General features: G+C 42.2%; 1 protein-coding gene across 1 annotated transcript in view; it reads left to right on the top strand.

Annotated features, from left to right (window-relative positions):
• The window catches only part of ADAMTS9 (ADAM metallopeptidase with thrombospondin type 1 motif 9), a 191,988-nt gene that overhangs the window by 167,068 nt on the left and 5,976 nt on the right, over window positions 1-18,944 (top strand). Inside the window, 7 exon segments of the mRNA XM_020978321.2 lie at window positions 2,384-2,578; window positions 4,729-4,861; window positions 6,744-6,838; window positions 7,358-7,452; window positions 7,548-7,681; window positions 9,756-9,847; window positions 14,926-15,030. Of these exon segments, the coding sequence (XP_020833980.1) occupies window positions 2,384-2,578; window positions 4,729-4,861; window positions 6,744-6,838; window positions 7,358-7,452; window positions 7,548-7,681; window positions 9,756-9,847; window positions 14,926-15,030 (849 nt within the window).

Here is an 18,944-nt window from a genome sequence, read left to right as displayed (position 1 = left end):
ACTTACCTCATGGGAGGATTATGAGGAGCAAAAGAGATCATGAAATCAGAGAATTAGAGAGTTTTAAGCAGCCATCTAGTTCTGACCCATACACAAAAGGAATATCTGCTGTATTTGATGAATGAAGATCTTATCTCTACTTAAGTATATATTAAAGAATTTTAGAAAATATATGCATTAAAGTACTTTACAGACCTTAAAGTATTACATAAATGCATGCTGTATAATATAACATAACATAATATAATATATAGTATATTATTATATTATATAATAATATATTTAATACAATATACAATATAATAATATAATATTGGTCAACATATCAAGAAAGAGAGCCTAAAACCAATCCACTTGTGGCAAGAACCCTTAGCCATCCTGGTCTTCCTCCTCCAGACCTCCTCAGCTTAATGATGTCCTTCCTAAAATGTAATGTCCAGAACTGAACATGATATTCTAGATGTGGTCTTCCCAGGGCAGAACCCAACAGTTAATGTTCAGCCTTATCCTGAAAGCTATTCTTCTAAATGCCTCTATGGGCCTCAGTTTCCTCGATGACCTCAGATCCCACCCAGCTCTAAATCTACGATGCTATTAGCATCCGAGTTTCCTCATCTGTCAAATGAAGAAGTTGAACCAGATGGCCCCTGGGCCATTCCTGCTCTCACATTCTATGATTTTAGGGGTCCTGATGCTAGCACACCCTGTGGCTGGGTGTGTTAGTCACTCCATTGGACTCTATTGGATTTAATAAGCTCTGCCTCTACCGTCTGTTTTCCCCTGCACTTTGCTGCCATCCAGGGGAAAAGTTGTGTGATGCTTCTGGATCTAAAACATTTGAGCTTTAAGACAACTCCTGAAACACACACACACACATACACCACACACACACACACGCACGCATGCACATGTACACACTATATACATGTGCCTACATATATCCACATACGCATACTCATATCCACATACTCATATGTACACATATACACATGCATGCCATATATGCATGCTCCCATAAACACACATATTTGCATACATACATACATACATGCTTATATACTGATGCACATACACTATGCGCACATACTCACATACCCATATACATACATGCACGCATATACACATGCTCACATATATACATATTTACATACATACACACATCTACACTTATATACTCACACACACACAACCTACCACCACTGTTTCTAGCAGTCAGTGTCCTTAGCCTGGAAGTGCAGTTAGCAGATGCTGAGTGAAATGTCTTTTCTGATCTCCTTGGGAAGCCATTTGTCGGGTTAAACAGTAGCTAGTTTGTATATAGCACCTTACAGGTGTGGGTCATTTGACCCACACAACCACCCTATGAGGTGGAAGTTATCATGCCATTAGCATGGAAGCTTCTTGGGGGCAGGCCATCTTTTTCCTTTGTATCCCTAGATCTTAGTGGTATGCCTGGCTAATCATGAATGATTGAATGAATGAGTGAGTGAAAAATGAAAAAGCATCTATTAGGCACTTAGTATGTGCAAATCACTAAGCTAAGTCCTGAGGATACAAATGGATGTCTAAGCTGGTCCCTGCTTTCATGGAACTCAGTCTAATATGAGCTTGTTGATTAATTAATCCCCATTTTGCAGATGAGGAAATTGAAGCCTCACAGAGGATGTCATTTAAGGTCACGCAGCTAGTAAGTGGTGGAAGAAAGGAAGGGAGGGAGGGAGGGAGGAAAGAAGAAAGGAAAGGAAAGAAGGAAGAGGAAGGAAGGAGGGAGGAAGAGAGAAAAGAAGGAAGGAAGGAGAAGGGGGAGAAAGAAAGAAGGGAGGGAGAAAAGAAGAGAGAGAGGAAGGGAAGGGGAGAGAGAGAGAGAGAGAGAGAGAGAGAGAGAGAGAGGAGAGAGAGAGAGAGAGAGAGAGAGAGATCCTTAATTAAAACATACAACTGATTAAGCTGGCTAAAAGAAATAGACTAGATAAGACTCTAATTCCTAAGTTTTAAAAATAATAATAATAAATTATCAATTAATTAATTATTGTTATTATTAACCACTGTGGTTAAAACTGCGCCAACCTGGCACATGGTAAGCACTAAAATGCTTATGGATTGACCAATTGATTTATTGCCGGATATGTCTGGGTAGGGTTGGAGAGGCGGCTTCTCTACTTCTGTGAGAGTGTGAGGCTCCCCCCAAGTGGGAGATCCAGGTTACTGCTGAGAAGCTGAATCCGTCCAAGCAATTGTGTGAACTCGTGTGTCTCCTGGGTGCCTGGAGCTAACAAAGTGGAAACTTTGAGAGTTCTGGTCACCCGGTCAGTGGCAGTGGTGAGGTTAGAGGGCCATTGTAGCTGCCCTGGGTCATTTCTTGAACTTGTCTCTCTCTCCACAGTGCTCAGTGACCTGCGGCAAGGGTTATAAACAAAGGCTGGTTTCCTGTAGTGAGATTTACACCGGGAAAGATCATTATGAGTACGGCTACCAGAATACCATCAACTGCCCAGGCACCCAGCCTCCCAGCATCCATCCCTGCTTCCTGAGGGAGTGCCCTGTCTCAGCCACCTGGAGAGTTGGAAATTGGGGAAGCGTAAGTAGATGATGGAGTGATGTTTCCTTGATAAATGGATGTTGGAAGAGCTCTCAGGGCCAGGCAGCCAATCTCCTCCCAGCATCATTCCTGTTAGCACACCCAGGGGTGACCTCCTTCTACAGTAAGGGTTATAAGGTTGGAATGAACTGAGGAGAGAAAAGTAACACTCTCCCTGCCTTCCAAAAATTTACTCTGTCATTCTCCCCACTTAGTGTCTTCTATGGAAGTCCACGGGAGAATTGAATCAAAGAACAACAGTAATAACAAATTCTTAGGGAATTTTAAAGCAGAATGCTTCGAGGCATGACCAGTTCATGGTGGCACATGGACCAAACTCCAAGATTTCCTGTGCCCATTTTAGGCCAGGCTTAGGAGGTGGCAGATGGGTGGAGGTAATGGGAACCCATCAGGGAAAGGAGTGGGGAGCAAAATAGGGAGAAGGACGATGGTTCCAGAGTGAATACAATGGCGAGTCTCTCCTGTTGCTTCTCTATCCTCAATACATTGTTTGATCTGGTCTTAAGATGTTTCTTACTGTGTTTAAAAGCATATTGACAAATAGAGCTCTTTGGACTTGAGTACCAATTTTGATATTAGTACCAATTACCAAGCTAGTGACTTAGAGATTGTCATACCAGCTTTGGAGTCAGGAAGCCCTGAGTTTATGACCTGCCTCTGGAGACTAGCTAGGTGACCTTGGGCAAGTCACTTAAGGTCTCAGTGCCCCAGGACTATCAGATACAGACAAGCTGAATATCTGATACTAATTAAATCAAATACACACCCAAAAGAAAAATCAATCTGTCTGAAGGAGACCAGCCCCATAGGTGGGGAGTGTCCTAGGGGTTGAAGGACTTGGTGTGATTTGAGGGATACTGGAAAAGCTTCTTGAGACTAAATAGTCTCTCTGTTCTCCTTTTCCAATTGCCATACCCCAAACTCCACCATTAGAGATGCATTGCTTTTAGCATGTGAGGGGTTTGAAGCCTAGTACCCTAGGGAGGGGTGAGATACACCTTGCATGGTGTCAGGTGCCTTTCCAACCACCACTAGCTGAGGACAAGGCCCAATGGGCATGGAACACAGGTTAGTTTGGGGGTCAGGGTGGGTCTAGGATGGAATCACCAGAAATACCAGAAGAATAGAGGAGGAAGTAAGAGGACACCGCCTTCACTTTTGCCTCAAGCCAGCTCTGACTGGACCATATCAGACTCTTCTCTAAGCTGTTTTCTATTAAATGCATTAGGAAGGTATTCTTAAGCTCTAAGATCATGTTATGTTGGAGCAAGGACCCACGAAGACACCAAAGAACTTTTCTAGCCATCTTGTAGACACCGCTTTAGGAAAGCTTCAACTAACTAGGTGGAGCAATGAGGGTTTTGCCCCAGTGAACCAAAAACTATAGGCTCAATATCATTTGCCGAGTGCGTTAAGATTTGCAAAATGTCTATGTTATCTCACTTAATCGTCCCACCAACCCTGTGAGAGGTAGGTGCTATTATTACCCCCATTTCACAGATGAGTAAACTGAGGATGAGAGAGGGTGGATGACTTACCCAGGGTCACCCAGCTAACAAGTATCTAAGGCAAGATTTGAATTCATGTATCCCTGACTCCAGGTCCAATACACTATCCAACATGCCACCTAACTGTCTCAAAATATAACAGGTGAATTCCTTCAGCAGCTAGGAACAGATGAATGAATTAATTAATTGCCACTCTCACTTAGCTGAATTTATTTTAATTCTTTCTTTTATTATTTTATGTCATGAGTTGTATAGATGTTTTGAGGGCAAGCTTTAGGCAATATCCCCCCTGATCATCATTTGTGCTGCCTCCCTGGGAAACAAAATGCCTGTTTATGGCTCTGAAGTTGAGGAAACAGCACTTAGATAGATCTCCATGGTGGAGTCCATGGGAATTGCCAGATCTTCAATCCGCTCTTATTTTCTGGACATTCCCTGGGGATCATACTCTTTGGAATGTGGTCTGTTTCTAGTTTCAGTGTATTTGCTTCTCTGGAGCATCCAGAGGTGATTCAGCAGGGAGGAGTCATGGTACCCTCCACTCCTGCAAGCTCATCTCCTCAAGGTGGGAAGAGGAAGGGACACCTCAAGCTGCCCAGCTGACTGAAGTTTCATTTCTAGTGCTCGGTGACTTGCGGAGGGGGAGTGATGCATCGCTCAGTGCAGTGCTTAACAAATGATGACCAGCCAAGCACTCTCTGCCCCCTTGAGTTAAAACCTGAAGAAAGAAGAACCTGCCACAGTAACCACAATTGTAAGTCTTCTAGTTGGAATAGATTGCTCTTTGTCAAGTGAAATGACCTTCTCTTCCCCCATCTCTACCCTTGCCATGCTTTTGGGGATGTCGACTTCTTAGAAATGATACCATCTACTAAAAGATTTTCAGGTGCACGGTGTCATTTGTCCTGCAAATAAACAAAACCATTACCTTCTCCATGAAGACTCCCAGGAGTCCTCAGTTGCCAGTATTCTCTCCATCAATTAGTCAATCAATAAATAAGCACCAACTTCGTGCCAGGCACTGTAATAGGTATGAGGGATATAAAGACAAATAATGAATAATCTGTACTCTCAAAGAGCTTCAGATTACCTTGGGTTATCTATTTGTGTGTCAGGGAAAGTGGGGAGGAAGGTGGGGAAAGAACAACCAAGGTGCCATCTTGCTTTTTCCAAAGGTCTATATATAGTGCCCAAATATAACTGCTGCTTATGCCAACCATATAGTCAAAGTGGGACAAGACCCCTCAAAAAATTTCATAGGGCTTTAGTCTTAAGTGAATTCCTTTGGTCATTCTGAAGCAAGGACATCCCTTCATCTACCTTCCTAGCAAGGCTCCCTGCAGACTTCCTCCTAATGGGCCTTGATTCACCAGGAGTCTTGGCTAGATTCCTTCCTGTTAGGTGGCTTTGCCTCTTCAGGGTCCCCCTCACCCTTCTTCATTCCTGGATCTTCCTTCTGGGTTGTGCCTCACCAGGGTTCTTTCAGCCTCCTTCTCAGCCATGTGTTGTGTGTATGTTGTGTGTGTGGGTGTGTATGTGTGTGTGTGTGTGTATTCTGCCTTCTCATGGGCCTTTCCAGCCAAGGATTCTGTGACATCTTTCATCTACTTAATGGACAACCAATGTGGGCATTTCTCCTCTGAAGATCTGACTGCCATAGGATAGATGGGGCAGGAAGGGAATAAGCATTTATTAAATGCCTCCTATGTGCCAAGCACTGTACTGAACATGGTAACTCCTGAGAAAAGTATTCAGTGAACCTGTGACTGTTTTATTTTTGACTTCCTATTCCCTAGTAACCAGGATTGTGTCTTGTGTGTAGTAGGTGATTAATAATTGTTTACTGAATTTAACTGAATAGTTAAACTTTCAATGAAAGAGGAGCATCTAGAAAGTTTATAATTAGATCCTTTCATGCTACTAGCTGGCATTGTTTTTTGCTTTCAGATGAAATGGGAAACTGTAGCCTAAATGATGTTGAATGTGAAAAATCGGCCTTACAAGAATTCTTGGTGTACGCACATTGCCTGTCTTCCCTATTAGATTCTAAGCTTCTTGAGGTCAGGGACACAGTGGAAAGAGTTCTGGCTTTGTGACTGGAGAGTCTGGGTTCAAATTTCAGCCCTGCCATTAAATATCTGTATGACCTTGGGCAAGTCTCTTTGGGCATCGATTTCTTCCTCTGTAAAATGAACAGTAGGTGATTAGTCCCCCTTCAAAATCTCAGATAACATTATCATTGTATCTTTCCCTACCCCCATACAGCACACAGCACAATGAATATTTGTCAAATTATGGTAAATAGACTGAGCCTTACCAGTGGCTTAGTGGAAGGAGCATTAGGCTTGGAGTCATACAACCTGAGCAAATCTGGCTCTGCTACTTTTGACTTCATTGACCTTGGGCGGATCACTTCACATTCTTGGCCCTGAGTTTCCTCATCTGCAAAAGGAGGAGGTTGGATTAGGTGATTCTGGAGTCCCTTTCAGCTCTAGATAAATGAATGAATGAATGAATGAATGAATGAATGAATGAATGAATGAATGAATGAATGAATGAATGACAAAAGCATTTATTAAGGGCTTACTATGTACAAAGTAATCTATGAAGATTATAGCATGCATTTGCCTCCCCAGGTGATTTGCCCAGAAACTGCAAAGAGATGAAAAGGCTGAAAGGTGTCATTGAAGATGGGGAGTATTATCTCACAATCACAGGAAGGATTCTCAAGGTGAATTTCAGGCTATTGATAAAGTATTTTACCTTCTTTTGTTTCTTCTAATTGTTTATTTGCTCCTTTTGATTTTGGAGTGAGGTAATTCTCCCCCCCCCCAATTATGACTGTTTCAAGATGTGTGAGAGAGAAGGAGAAGGAGGATAGAGGGAGGGAGAAAGGGAGATGGAAGAAAGGAGTGAAAGAGGAAGAGAGACAGCAAAAGAATAGGAGAAAGAGAGAGAGAGAATGAGAGAGAGGGAGGGAGAGATGGAGGAAGGAAGGAGAGAAAAAGGAAGAGAAAGACAGAATGAGGGAGGAAGGGGAGGAGGGAGGGAGAGGGAGAGAGAGAGAGAGAGAGATGGATGAATGGAAGGAGGGAGAGAGATATGGAAGGAGTGAGAGAAAGAGAGGAAGAGACAGAGAGAAACACATCATTGCTGTGTGCCAAGCACCTTGCTAAATTCTGGTGATACAAATCCAAGCAAGCCAGACAATGCCTGCCCTTAAGGAGCTGCCATTCTGTCTGTCTTCCAGGTCTTCTGCGCTGGGATGCAGTCTGACAAGCCCAAAGAGTATATTACGCTTGTCAGTAGTGACTCCGAGAACTTCTCAGAGGTTTATGGGCACAGGTGAGAGGACTGTGGACCACAGTCTTCCAGGTTCTGTGTAGTCTCTGTGAGAAATGTTCTCTTCCATTAACGGAAAGAAATCTCTTTGGGTTTAGGCTGCACAACCCCACCGAATGCCCTTACAACGGGAGCCGGAGAGAAGATTGCCACTGTCGGAAAGATTATACAGCAGCTGGGTTTTCCTCCTTCCGAAAAGTCAGGCTGGATCTGACCACTATGCAAATAATAAGTGAGTTACCATGGGGAATAGCATGGAGTGGTGGTGGGGAGAAGGAAATGGGAGGAGAAGACGAAATGCTCACTTTATACAGAGGCATTTATACTGGAGTCAAGAAGAAACTAGTTCAAGTTCTTCTGACATTTTCTGGCTGTGTGACCCTGGGCAAGTCACTTAACCATGTTGGCCTGTTTCCCCATCTGTAAAATGAGCTGGAGAAGGAAATGTCAAACCACTCCAATATCTTTGCCAAGAAAACTCCAGATGGGGTCACGAAGAGTCAGACATGACTGAACAAATCTACGTATATGTTGTTTCTCTCCTATGAGATGTAAGCTCCTTAAGCACCAGGCCTGTTTTATCTTTGTCCTTCTGCCCTTGTTGCCCAGCACAGTGCCTGGCACATAGTGACTGAGTACATAATTAATAAATATATTGTGAATTAAAGTATAGTCCTAGATGGTTGCTATCTGAATTAGGGAAGAGTATTTCCCTCCTAAGGAGTTCCTTACACTTCCAATTCACAGATCTTTCTTTGCTTGCCTATTAGTCACTTTACAAAAAAGAAGATAGAATTACATTTTTCACTTGGCTTGCCCATAATCTGATTTAACTCTGACCGGGATTGTCTTTGGTTAGTTTTTCAGCCATCCAGGGATCTGGGACATTAATCAAAGGAACAGCTGAGGGCAGCAAAAAGGCCTAAACATGTTGCAATGAACAGAGGAAAAACAGAATCATGAATAATTAATTTTTCCTCATTATATCTGATACAGTGTATTAGATTACTCTGCCCTTGAGGTAGATTGAACTTGATTTGCCCTCAAGATTTTAAAAAATCGGCATCATCCACACTGCTCTTAACTTCAAAGAGCTGGTATTGCAGTCTTTGCATTGGTAGAAAGAGAGAAAGGGAGAGGGAGAGAGAGAGAGAAACAGAGAGAGGCAGACAAAGACAAAGAGACAGACAGAGAGAGAAAAGAATGGGAGATAAAGAAGAAAAGGGAGAAAGAAGAAAGGAAGAGAAAGAAAGGGAGATAAACTGAAAAAATGGGAGGAAGAGAGAAATAAGGGAAGAGAAAAAAGAAAGGAAGGAAGAAAAAGAGAAGGAAGTAAGAGAAAGAAAAGAGAAGGGGAGAAAAAGAAAGAGAAAGGAAGAGAGAAAGAGAAAGAAAGGGAAGGAAGGAAGACAAAGAGAAAAGAAGGAAGGAAGGACTGACCATTGTGCCTGTAGAAAACTCACTCCACCATGTTCCACATCTGTGCAGATGTTTTCTTTTTGGAGCATGATGAGGTTTTCCATTGTTGCTGGGCATCTAAAGCTACTTCAGTCCCTTCTCTGGTGACCCATGGGAGTAATCAGGCAGAGAGAGTGAAGAGAGTATGCCCTGGACCCCAGGGCTGGCCCCAGTGGAGCTGTGCTGCTAGACTGTCTCAAGGTGACTCTCCTTGGTCTGCCATGCTCAGAGACTCCAGCACGGATTCCTAGCGCATCAGCCAGCTCTGAATTGTCTGGTTTTGCTAACTGGGTGAAAACTTTCTGAGTTGCCATTAACAATTTCAAGATGCAGTGTTGCATTGCCCTGCGTTTTGGCAGTAATAGCCCATAAGTTGCATAAAACTTGGGAGAACAAAAGTCTCTGAAATAGCTGGAAATCATTTTCAGAGCTGCTGTTCTTTCCCCTTTGCCCTAATTCTCTTCTGTAGCAGCTTTCTTACTATTCTGGGATTCCTGGGGCATCCAATTATCTTCTGTTTAGATTGGGTATTTTGACAAACTTTTTTGATGTAAGAATCAATTCCACAGTGATTTTAAACCAATGTTTTGGTTTGTACGTTGAGATGAAAAAAAAATCTGTGCTAGGAGTTCACTGACTCACCAAAGTGAGCACACATCTGGATGAGCTCGTTTGCTAATAACATTCTGAATTGTTTCTTTTTCTCTCATTGCTTTCCCACTGCCCCTTGGTCTTTTATTTGTCCCCCACTTCTCTTACCCAATCTCCTGCCAATCCCCCTCCCTTCTTATCTCTCCTCTTCCTCCAACTCAACTCTCTCCCTTGTCCTGCCATTGACCCTCCCATAGCCACAGACTTGCAGTTTGCACGGACACACGATGGGCGTCCTGTTCCTTTTGCCACAGCTGGAGATTGCTACAGTGCTGCAAAGTGCCCACAGGTATGCCCCAGCCCCCATTGCCCTGATTGCCAATGTTTAAAATGAAAGAGGATCGGGACTCCACAATCCTATATTCCAGAAGCCTCCCCAAGCTACGCAAGTTACCTGTGCTCTCTGGTAGCCAGAACCATCTCTAGAGTTGGTGCATCAAGGCAATCACCCCTTGGCCATCTGATTTGGAAGGCTTGGGATTCTGTTTTCAGGAGAGTGTGTGTGTGTGTGTGTGTGTGTGTGTGTGTGTGTGTGTGTGAGATCCCCCAACAAAGTAGCTCAGCTAAAACCATCTCTTTGCCCTTCAAGGAATTAGAAGTTTCCTTGTTTCTTGGAAGATTCTTTTTCTTTTGTTTTCTACATGCACTTTTTTTCTTTCATTTCATTTTAAAACACACAGTAAAAAGATGACCAGGACTATAAAACCAGCCTTCAGACTTTTGTTCTGGAACACAGTAAGGAATGGGCTGTCCATAGAGTCAAGAGCTTAGCCCAACTTCGGACATGAACGAGGGGCCCCATGGAGTCTCCAAAAGTTACTGTTCAAGTCTCTTTCGTTAGTGTTTCCCGTGAGGCTGCTGGTGTTGACAACAAATGGGGGATGGAGCTAGAACATGGTTTTAACGTCTTTATAGAGTAGACTCCCTACAAGCCAAAGGAACCCTTCCTACCCAAGACACCCAAAGACAGAAAGCATCTTCCACTTTTAACTACTTGATTTCTCAGTCCAGCTTTAAGCAAATGTTGCTAAACACCCAAGGGGGTGAAATGGGAGCTTTGGGGAGAAAAAGAAAATTAAAATGACTTAATGGGGAAATTGGGCCTTTCACAAAGAAGCCAGGAAATGCCTAGTGGAAACCTTCCAAAAGGCCAGTTCTTTAAAGCATTGGATGACTTTAATGCCATGAAGGTATTTCGAGCATTTAAGCTTCTAATAGATTTGGGTTCCCTGCCTCTCTATCAGGGATTCTTAACAATAATAGCTACCACCTAACACTGTACAGGTTATCTCATTTAATAATAATAATAATAATATCTTGTTAGCAATAATAATAATAATATCTCATTTAAGAATAATAATAACAGGGCAGGTAGGCAGTACTCTCAGTGTGTGTCTGACCCAGCACTCAATGCTGGGCATACAGAGTAAGCAAAAACACAGTCCCTGTCCTCTGGGAGCTGGCATTCTAATGGAGGAGAGGGACCACATGGATATCATTAGGTACGTAGAAAATATATGGAGATGAAATGGAAACTCATCTCTCTGGAAAGGTGCTAGAAGTGGGAGAGACCAGGAAAGGCCTCCTAAAAACTTTAATCGGTAGTTTTAGAAAATGAAAGATAGAAACTTTTCAAATGAATTTGTGGGTAAAAGGTTCCTAGATTAAAACTGAAGGACAGCTAATCCAGTTTTCTCATTTTATATATGAGGAAACTGAGTCCTAACTAGGTTAAGTGACTTGCCCAAGGTCCTGCCATTAGTAGGTGGTGGGATTCAAACCAGGCCCCCTGACACCAATAGCTTTCTTCCCGCTGTACTTGATAGAGAGCTAAAGCTGGCAATTGCAATTGGGAATGGTCTTTTAAGGGCTTAACAGTCATGTGGCAGTGGGCATAAATGGAATCCTGGCGTTGGAGGATCTAAGCTTGCCATCCTTGTATGGCACTGGGGGCCCAATGACATCTGGGTTCTTTAAAGCTGGGATTCCTAAAGGAACCCTTTCTGCTTGTGCAGCTGGGCCAGAGTCATCCAATGGAGGGCTCACTTTGGATACTGTTCATAGCAGATGTGACCTCATTTTAAAGAGCCATCCCTGGCCCATGCCTGGGCTGTCCAAACTGCCTTCTGCTGCATGTTCCTGATGCGTGTGACCCACTTTCAGCTGCCCTGGCCATTTAAAGACTTCAGCAGAATGCCAGGGGCTGACACAAGCATTTAGAAAACAGATGCCCTGCACACGAGGTCTCCATGAACAGACAGGGCACCAGAGCAAAGTCAGACCTTAGAGACTGTGGAGTCATTCTACAGATGGAGAAACTGAGGCCCACAAAGGGATCATAGAGGACTCTGGCCCAATTCCCTCATTTTACAAATGAGGAAACTGAGGCCCACAAAGTGGCCATGGGCTCATAGATTAGATCTGGAAAGGACCTTTGAGTCCATCCAGTCCAGGGAGTCTTAACCTGGGGTTAATGAATTTATTTTCTTAATATATTTTTCTAACTGAATTTCAATGTAATCGATTTCCTTTGTAAATCTCTCATGTTTTTATATATTTAAAAATATAATTCTAAGAAGGGTCCCTAGGCTTCCCTAGACTGCTCATGGGGTCCGTGACACACAAAACGTGAATAACTGACATTCTAGTCTACATCTGGCCTGGTACAGTCAAGGTAACACATCCCCTAAGGGGATTCTGTTTTCCCATCTGTGAAACAAGGAAGCTGGACTAGATCAGAGCGGTCAAACCCACAGCCCCAAACCCTCCAACATGCAACCAGAACCAGATGAAAATATAGTTGGGAAACATTTAGCAAGTAGAAATTAAAATACAATAAAACATAGATAATGTTGCATTTTAAAACTCAGTCACTATGTGGCCCCCAGGGATTTTTATGTATGAATTAGTGGCCCCTATTTCTATCGTGTTTGCCCTCACTAAGCTAGGTGACCTCTAAGGTCCCTTCCAGCTCTAAATTGATGATAAAATCCAGCCAGATTATGAAGGCAGGTCCCCAGACTCAAGAGCTCTTTCCACTACTCTATCATGCTTCAAGAGCGAGACAAATTGTGGCATCTAGGTGGTACAGTGGACAGAGCTCTGGCCTTGGAGTGAGGAGGACCTGAGTTCAAATCTCACCTTAAACACTTGACACTAGCTGTGTGACCTCAGACAAGTCACTTAACCCCAATTGCTCACTAAAAAGCAAAAAAAAAAAGAATGAGACAAATTAAAATGTATCACATAAAATGAGTCCAAGCTTATCTGGGCCTAAGCTTTTCCCTCACCTTCTTTAAGAGGGTCAGTGTCCTTTCTCCTTGCTGGAGGGTATATCAACCATATGGTCCCCCAGAAGGCCAATAAAGTGTGGTCACCAATCTGCCAATGGGGGAGGCCATCCCAGCAGGACAGCAAGGCTGCTGAAGGTTATAGTAACCTGAGCTCCTTCAAGGTCATTGGCTTTTGGAAGGAAGTTCCCAGTTCCTTCAGGTCACTGTCAGCATGCCAGGAGTGGTAGGCAAGGTGAAGAATGCCTAGGCTTCAGATCGAGAAGGCTTTGTGGAACAGATGGGATTTCAAAACCTGAATCAGAAAATGTTACTTTTGCACCTACTATGTGCCTAGAGCCCTGGTGTGTGCCATAAGGAAGAGGAGAAGAGGAAGAGAATTGGTTCTGGCTGTCAGGGTAATCACTGACATCCTAGCAAGATAAAATATGCATAGAAGAAACTATTTTAAAAGAGTAGACATATGAGAGATAGATATAGATATGTATATCTATATACTCTATATCCTCTTAAAATCACTACATATAAGGATATATAGTTGTATAGATTAAAGGATAATATATATATACATATATATATATATATATATATATATATAAATACTGGATTTTGCATTATTTATAGTTCAGATTTTTTAAAGTAATTACCAAGATGTGTTTAATTTACCAATTAAGCACCTGCTCGATGTAAGACACTGGATTAGGTCCTGTGGATCCTGAGACAAAAATGACACAATCCCTGTCCTCAGGGAGCTTAGGTTGTTCTTGATACAGGTTGGTTTCCACCATGAAGCCAGAGTCGGGTAAAGCTCCGGGAAGTAATGGCAGCTTGATGCACTGAACCTGGAGTCAGAAAGACTCTGAGGCCAGATCATGCTTCTGACATGTACTAACCAGGTGACTCTGGACAGGTCATTTAATATCTCCCAGCCTCAATTTCCTCATCTCTGAAATGGAGATAAAATAGCACCCACCCCCCCAGAGTAGCTGTGGGAATCGCATGAGAAAATGCAGGCAGAGCACTTTGAAAACCCGGAAGGACTAAGTGTTACCTGGGACTTTGGGCAAATCAATTGGCCACTGTGCCTCAATTTCCTCATTCTGTAGAATGAGGAGACAGAACTGGATGGTCTCTAAGGCTCCCTGGGTCTATGATCCCACTGATGGGTCATAGAAGATGTAAAAAGGAATGCCATTTGGCTCAGAAAAAACGGGGATCCTGAGGAAAGGTTGATTGGAATCAGATAACCAGGTTCTGGCCTCAGCTCTGCCACTTGCAGCTTGTATGTAAACTTCAGTTTTCTTGTCTGTGAAGTGAGGGGGCTGGTCTCTGACCTCTAAGGTCTCCCTCCAATACAAGCCTGCGATCCTCTTGACCTTCTCCCAGGAGATCTGGGCAGAGAGCTGTAGCACATTCCAAGGGGTCTTGAAGTAAAGGGGCAGACCCTATTTCCATAACAAGAGTTCCAATTTCTTTAGGCATTAAGCCTGTTCTTGGTGGACCAAGGGTGCCCTCTGCTGGCCATATGCAAGAAAACACTTCTTCCTCAAGGCTGCCTTTAGGAAGCAGAGTCATACTGAGCTTGGAACAACACACGGGACATTCAGATCTTATTAGAATAATTATAATGGCCATTTACTGTTGTAATTCCTGAGGATATAGATCCTCATTTGGCAAATGCAGTGCAGTACAGGAAGAGTACATTAGTTCTAACCTCAGTTTTCTCATCTGGGAAGGTCCTGGGTTCAAATCCAACCTCCTTCACTTACTACCTGTGTGACCTTGGGTGAGTTGCCTAACCTCTCTGGGACTCAGTTTCCTCATGTTCAAAATGAGGGGGTTGGGCTCAGTGAAGAGAACATTGGTGCCGGAGTCAGGAAGACATGAATACAAATCCTACCTGTGTACCCCAGGGCAAGTCTATGAGCCTCAGTTTCCTCATTTGTAAAATGAGTGGGGTGTGTCTGATGGCCTATGTCAACACCCCCAAGATCTCTTCTCCATCCAGCCACATCTCCTTCTGTGTAGTACAGGAAGTCAGGCTGAACTGAGAATTTTCTTTGGTTGTCTGTTTCAGGGACGCTTTAGCATCAATCTTTATGGAACTGGCCTGTCGTTAACAGATGCCTCCAGATGGGTCTCACAAGGGAACTACGCTGTCTCTGAAATTAAAAAGTCACCGGTAAGCATCCCCCTCCCCCACCCTCAGCACCCCCCCACACACACACACACACTCATAACTATGCCATCACTCTGAAAGCATACTGTGGCTTTTCCCCTCCTGCACCACCTTTCAAACCATTTTGCAGAAGGCTGAGAAGAGAATTTGATAATTAAATCAAATGCAAAGCACTGACTGCTGCCCCCCCCATCCCCTAATCAAGCTTCTCCTGTGGTAAATTCTTCAATGAGATGTGAACAATTAGGGAAGCCACTTAGCCATGAAGCTAAAAGCAGGAAATAGCCCACAACCCAGACATGCCGGTAATTAGCAGGATGGAGTTCTGCTTTTATGAACATTGGTAAAATAGTGTAATGAAGAAAAAAGGAACACAAATGGGGTGTCAGGCTGCTTGGGGCCTGATGCTGACAGGTGAGCTTTTCCAGGAATGCCGAAACATGATCACAGAGGCTTCAAGTGGGCAAAGTGCTTCACTACGGTCTCTCCCACACTACCTGGCATGTAGTAGGCACTTAATAAATGCTTCTTGTTTCCTTGACTTTTTTCACTGAAGCCTCACCACCACCCTGTGAGGTCAGTACTATGGCTATTTTTGTGACCCTCTTACAGGTGAGGAAACTGAGACTGAGAGTGCTTAAGTGGTATTGGAGGAGGCCTTTGAACTCAGGTCTTCCAGACTCTTAATTCCTTCTATTGGACCATGATATTATAGAATCTTAGATTTCGAGCACAAAAGGACCATGAACACCATCTGATCCAACCTCTCATTTTAGAGATGAAAATACCAAGGACCAGAGACTTTCATTTACTTCCCCAAGATCACACAGAGGGTCACTGACAGGTGGGATTTGAACTCAGATCCTCTCCCTTCAAAACCAATAGTCTTTCCATTATATCTCCCAGTCTACTCCCAACTTGTGGGGATTTGGGTTGCACAGTAGTTAGAATGCAGCACTTGGAGTCAGGAAGACATGAGTTCAAATCTTCTGTCAGCCACATACTAGCTATGTGACTCTGGGGAAGTTACACAACTATCTGCCTCAGTTTCTTTATCAATAAAATGGAAATAATAGCAGTTTGTTAAGAGGTTAAAATGAGATCACATTTAAAACACTTTGTGAATCTTCAAGTACTATGTGAATGTTAGCTATTATTATTATATTGTATCTTCACAGGGTGGTTGATACTGTTGTAGAATTGTGTCACACCATGTGTTTTAGACTAGTCTTTTAGCCTGATACTGTAATGAATACTGCCTTCTCTGCTTTTCAAAGTTTTCAAGAAGGTAGAGGAACCAGAAATTGGAGTGGGAAAAGGAAAGGAAATTTTAGTACTTCAACTCATCCAAAAATCCATGACCATATCCCCTACAGAGATGGGTAATGAAGCGCCATGTGTAAAGATCAGAGTTTGGGCCGATCATATAGTGCATGTTAGGGTGGAACATATAATGAGCCTGGAAAGTTAGATTGAGACCAGATTGTAAAGGGCTTTAAAAAACCAAGCAGAAGAGTTTATGCTTTATTTGAGAGGCAATAGAGAGCCACAGCAATTTATTGAATAAGAGAGAGACATGGTCAGATCTGTGCTTATGGAAAGTTATATTAGCATTATGTGGAGAATGAGTTGCAGAGGGAAAGACTGCGGTCATAGATGAGAGAGCTGGTAAAGGTAGAAATGCAAGAGCTGGCAACTGATTGGATACGTGGGGTGAGTGAGAGAGCAATTAAGATACCCGGGTGTGCCCATTATGTGCCATTCCATTGTCCTTTGGATGACCTTCAACTTTAATTTTTAAGAAACTGGGATTTTATAACTCAGAGCAACACCAGAATAATAATAATAATAATTATTATTATTATTATTATTATTATATTTATATAGCACTTAATATTGGACCATTTGATTCTTACAATACCTTGTAAAGTAGGTGCTATTATTAATCCCATTTTCCAGATTAAGAAACTGAGGCTGAGAAAGGTTAAGTGACCTAAGTCACACATATAATAAATAAGACAGGATTCAAATTCTTGTTTTCCTTACTCCAAATCCAACACGCTAGCTACCTACCAAAAGGATATTGATATTACTAACATGGGTTTTTGTTTCATTGAGCAGCTTGGAGCCATTTAAAAATAGTGTACAGTTTCAAAAATATGCACCAACCTTCTCTCCTCTTCCTCAGTTCTGGGCCCAGTTCATTGTCTCTTTGCTGTGACTGGCCAGGATATAGGTACCAGCAACTGAGCTCTATGGGCTGTCCATCAAACTGTATATCATAGTCTGGACAATAGGCATTCTTTATCCATGTGGTTTTTCATGTGTACATAGTTAAGTAGAAGTAGTTTAAGTGATAAGGACTCTCATTTAAAAGTTCATATTTTTTAAATTTTTAATTATTTGGGGTTTTTTACAAATGAAAATTCACTTTCTTTTCATCCTCCTTCCCCATTGAGAAAGAAAGGAAACAAAACTCCTGTTGTACACAACACACACAAAACAATTTTCCCAATTGGCCATGTCCAACATTCAATATGTCTCAATCTGCCTTCTGAGGCTCTCACTTCTTTATCAGGAGGTGGGGACCATGTTTCACCACAAGTGGTTCATGGTAAACAATTTCACTGAAATTGTTCTGTCTTTATAATATTGTTGTTATTGTAAAAATTGTTCTTCTGAGTCCATTCTCTTCACTCTGTATCAGTTCATCCAAGTCTTCCCAGGTTTATCTGTAACTATCCCCCTCATCATTTTTTACAGCACAGTAGTATTCCAGGACATTCATATGCCATAACTTGTTAAACCATTTGCCAATGGATGAGCACCTTCTCAATTTCTAATTCTTTGCCACCATGAAAAGAGCCGCTATAAATATTTTTGCACATATGAGTCCTTTTCCTTTTTCTTTGATCTTTTTGGAGTCTAGACTTAGTAATGGTAAGTATACATGATTGTAATAGTTTTCTGCCTGTTGTTCCACATTGCTTTCCAGAAAGGCTGGGCTCATTTATAGGTCCATCAACATTGCACTTATATTCTTGTTTTCCCAAAGCTCCTCCAACATTTGTCATATTTTTTTTGGTCAATTTTGCCCATCTGATAAGTGTGAGGTGGTACCTCAGAGTTGTTTTAATTTGCATTTCTCTAATTATTAGTGATTTAGAGGTGTTTTTATATAAATAAGGCTATTGATAGCTTGGATTTCTTCTTTTGAAAATTTTTTTTCCTATTCCTTTGATCATTTCTCAATTGACGAATACCTCTTGTTCTTATACATCTGAATCCGTTGCCTATATATCTCTGGAACAAGAACTGTCTCAGAAAAATTTGCTATGCAATTTTTTTTACACAATTTACCTGCTTCTCTCCTAATTTTAGCTGCATTGGTTTTGTTTGTGCAAAAACCTTTCTTAATTTTATGTAATCAAAATTTTCCATTTTATCTTCTGCAATTCTCTTTATATCTTGTCCCCATTCATAGATCTGCCAGATAATATCTCCCGTGCTCATCTAATTTTTTAGTGACGTCAGCCTATATGTCTAAGTCAGGTACCCATGTGGAGCTCATCTGGGTATATGGCATGAAATGATGATCGATACCTAGTTTTTGCCAGACTGCTTTCCAGTTTTCCTAAACATTTTTGTCAAATAGTGAGTTCTTGCCTGAATAATTGAAATCTTTGGTATATCAAATACTAGGCTACTTAGTACTATGTGATTCTGAATTTTTTCTTCTTCTTGGACAGGTGGACAGTTAGCCTTCTGCTCTTCAACTTCTGGAAATAGATGATAAAGCATAAGGGATAGGGTGTGACCCAGTGTTAGAAAACTATATTTTTCTTTTTTTTTTTTAGGCAATTGGGGTTAAGTGACTTGCCTGGGGTCACACAGAGAAAAGTATATTTTTCATACAG

This window comes from Phascolarctos cinereus, unplaced genomic scaffold, assembly GCF_003287225.1.
Source record: "Phascolarctos cinereus isolate Bilbo 61053 unplaced genomic scaffold, phaCin_HiC Scaffold_4;HRSCAF=312, whole genome shotgun sequence".
NCBI lineage: Eukaryota > Metazoa > Chordata > Mammalia > Diprotodontia > Phascolarctidae > Phascolarctos > Phascolarctos cinereus.
Note: the sequence above shows the minus strand (reverse complement) of the source record. Positions and strands in the feature narration are given on the sequence as shown.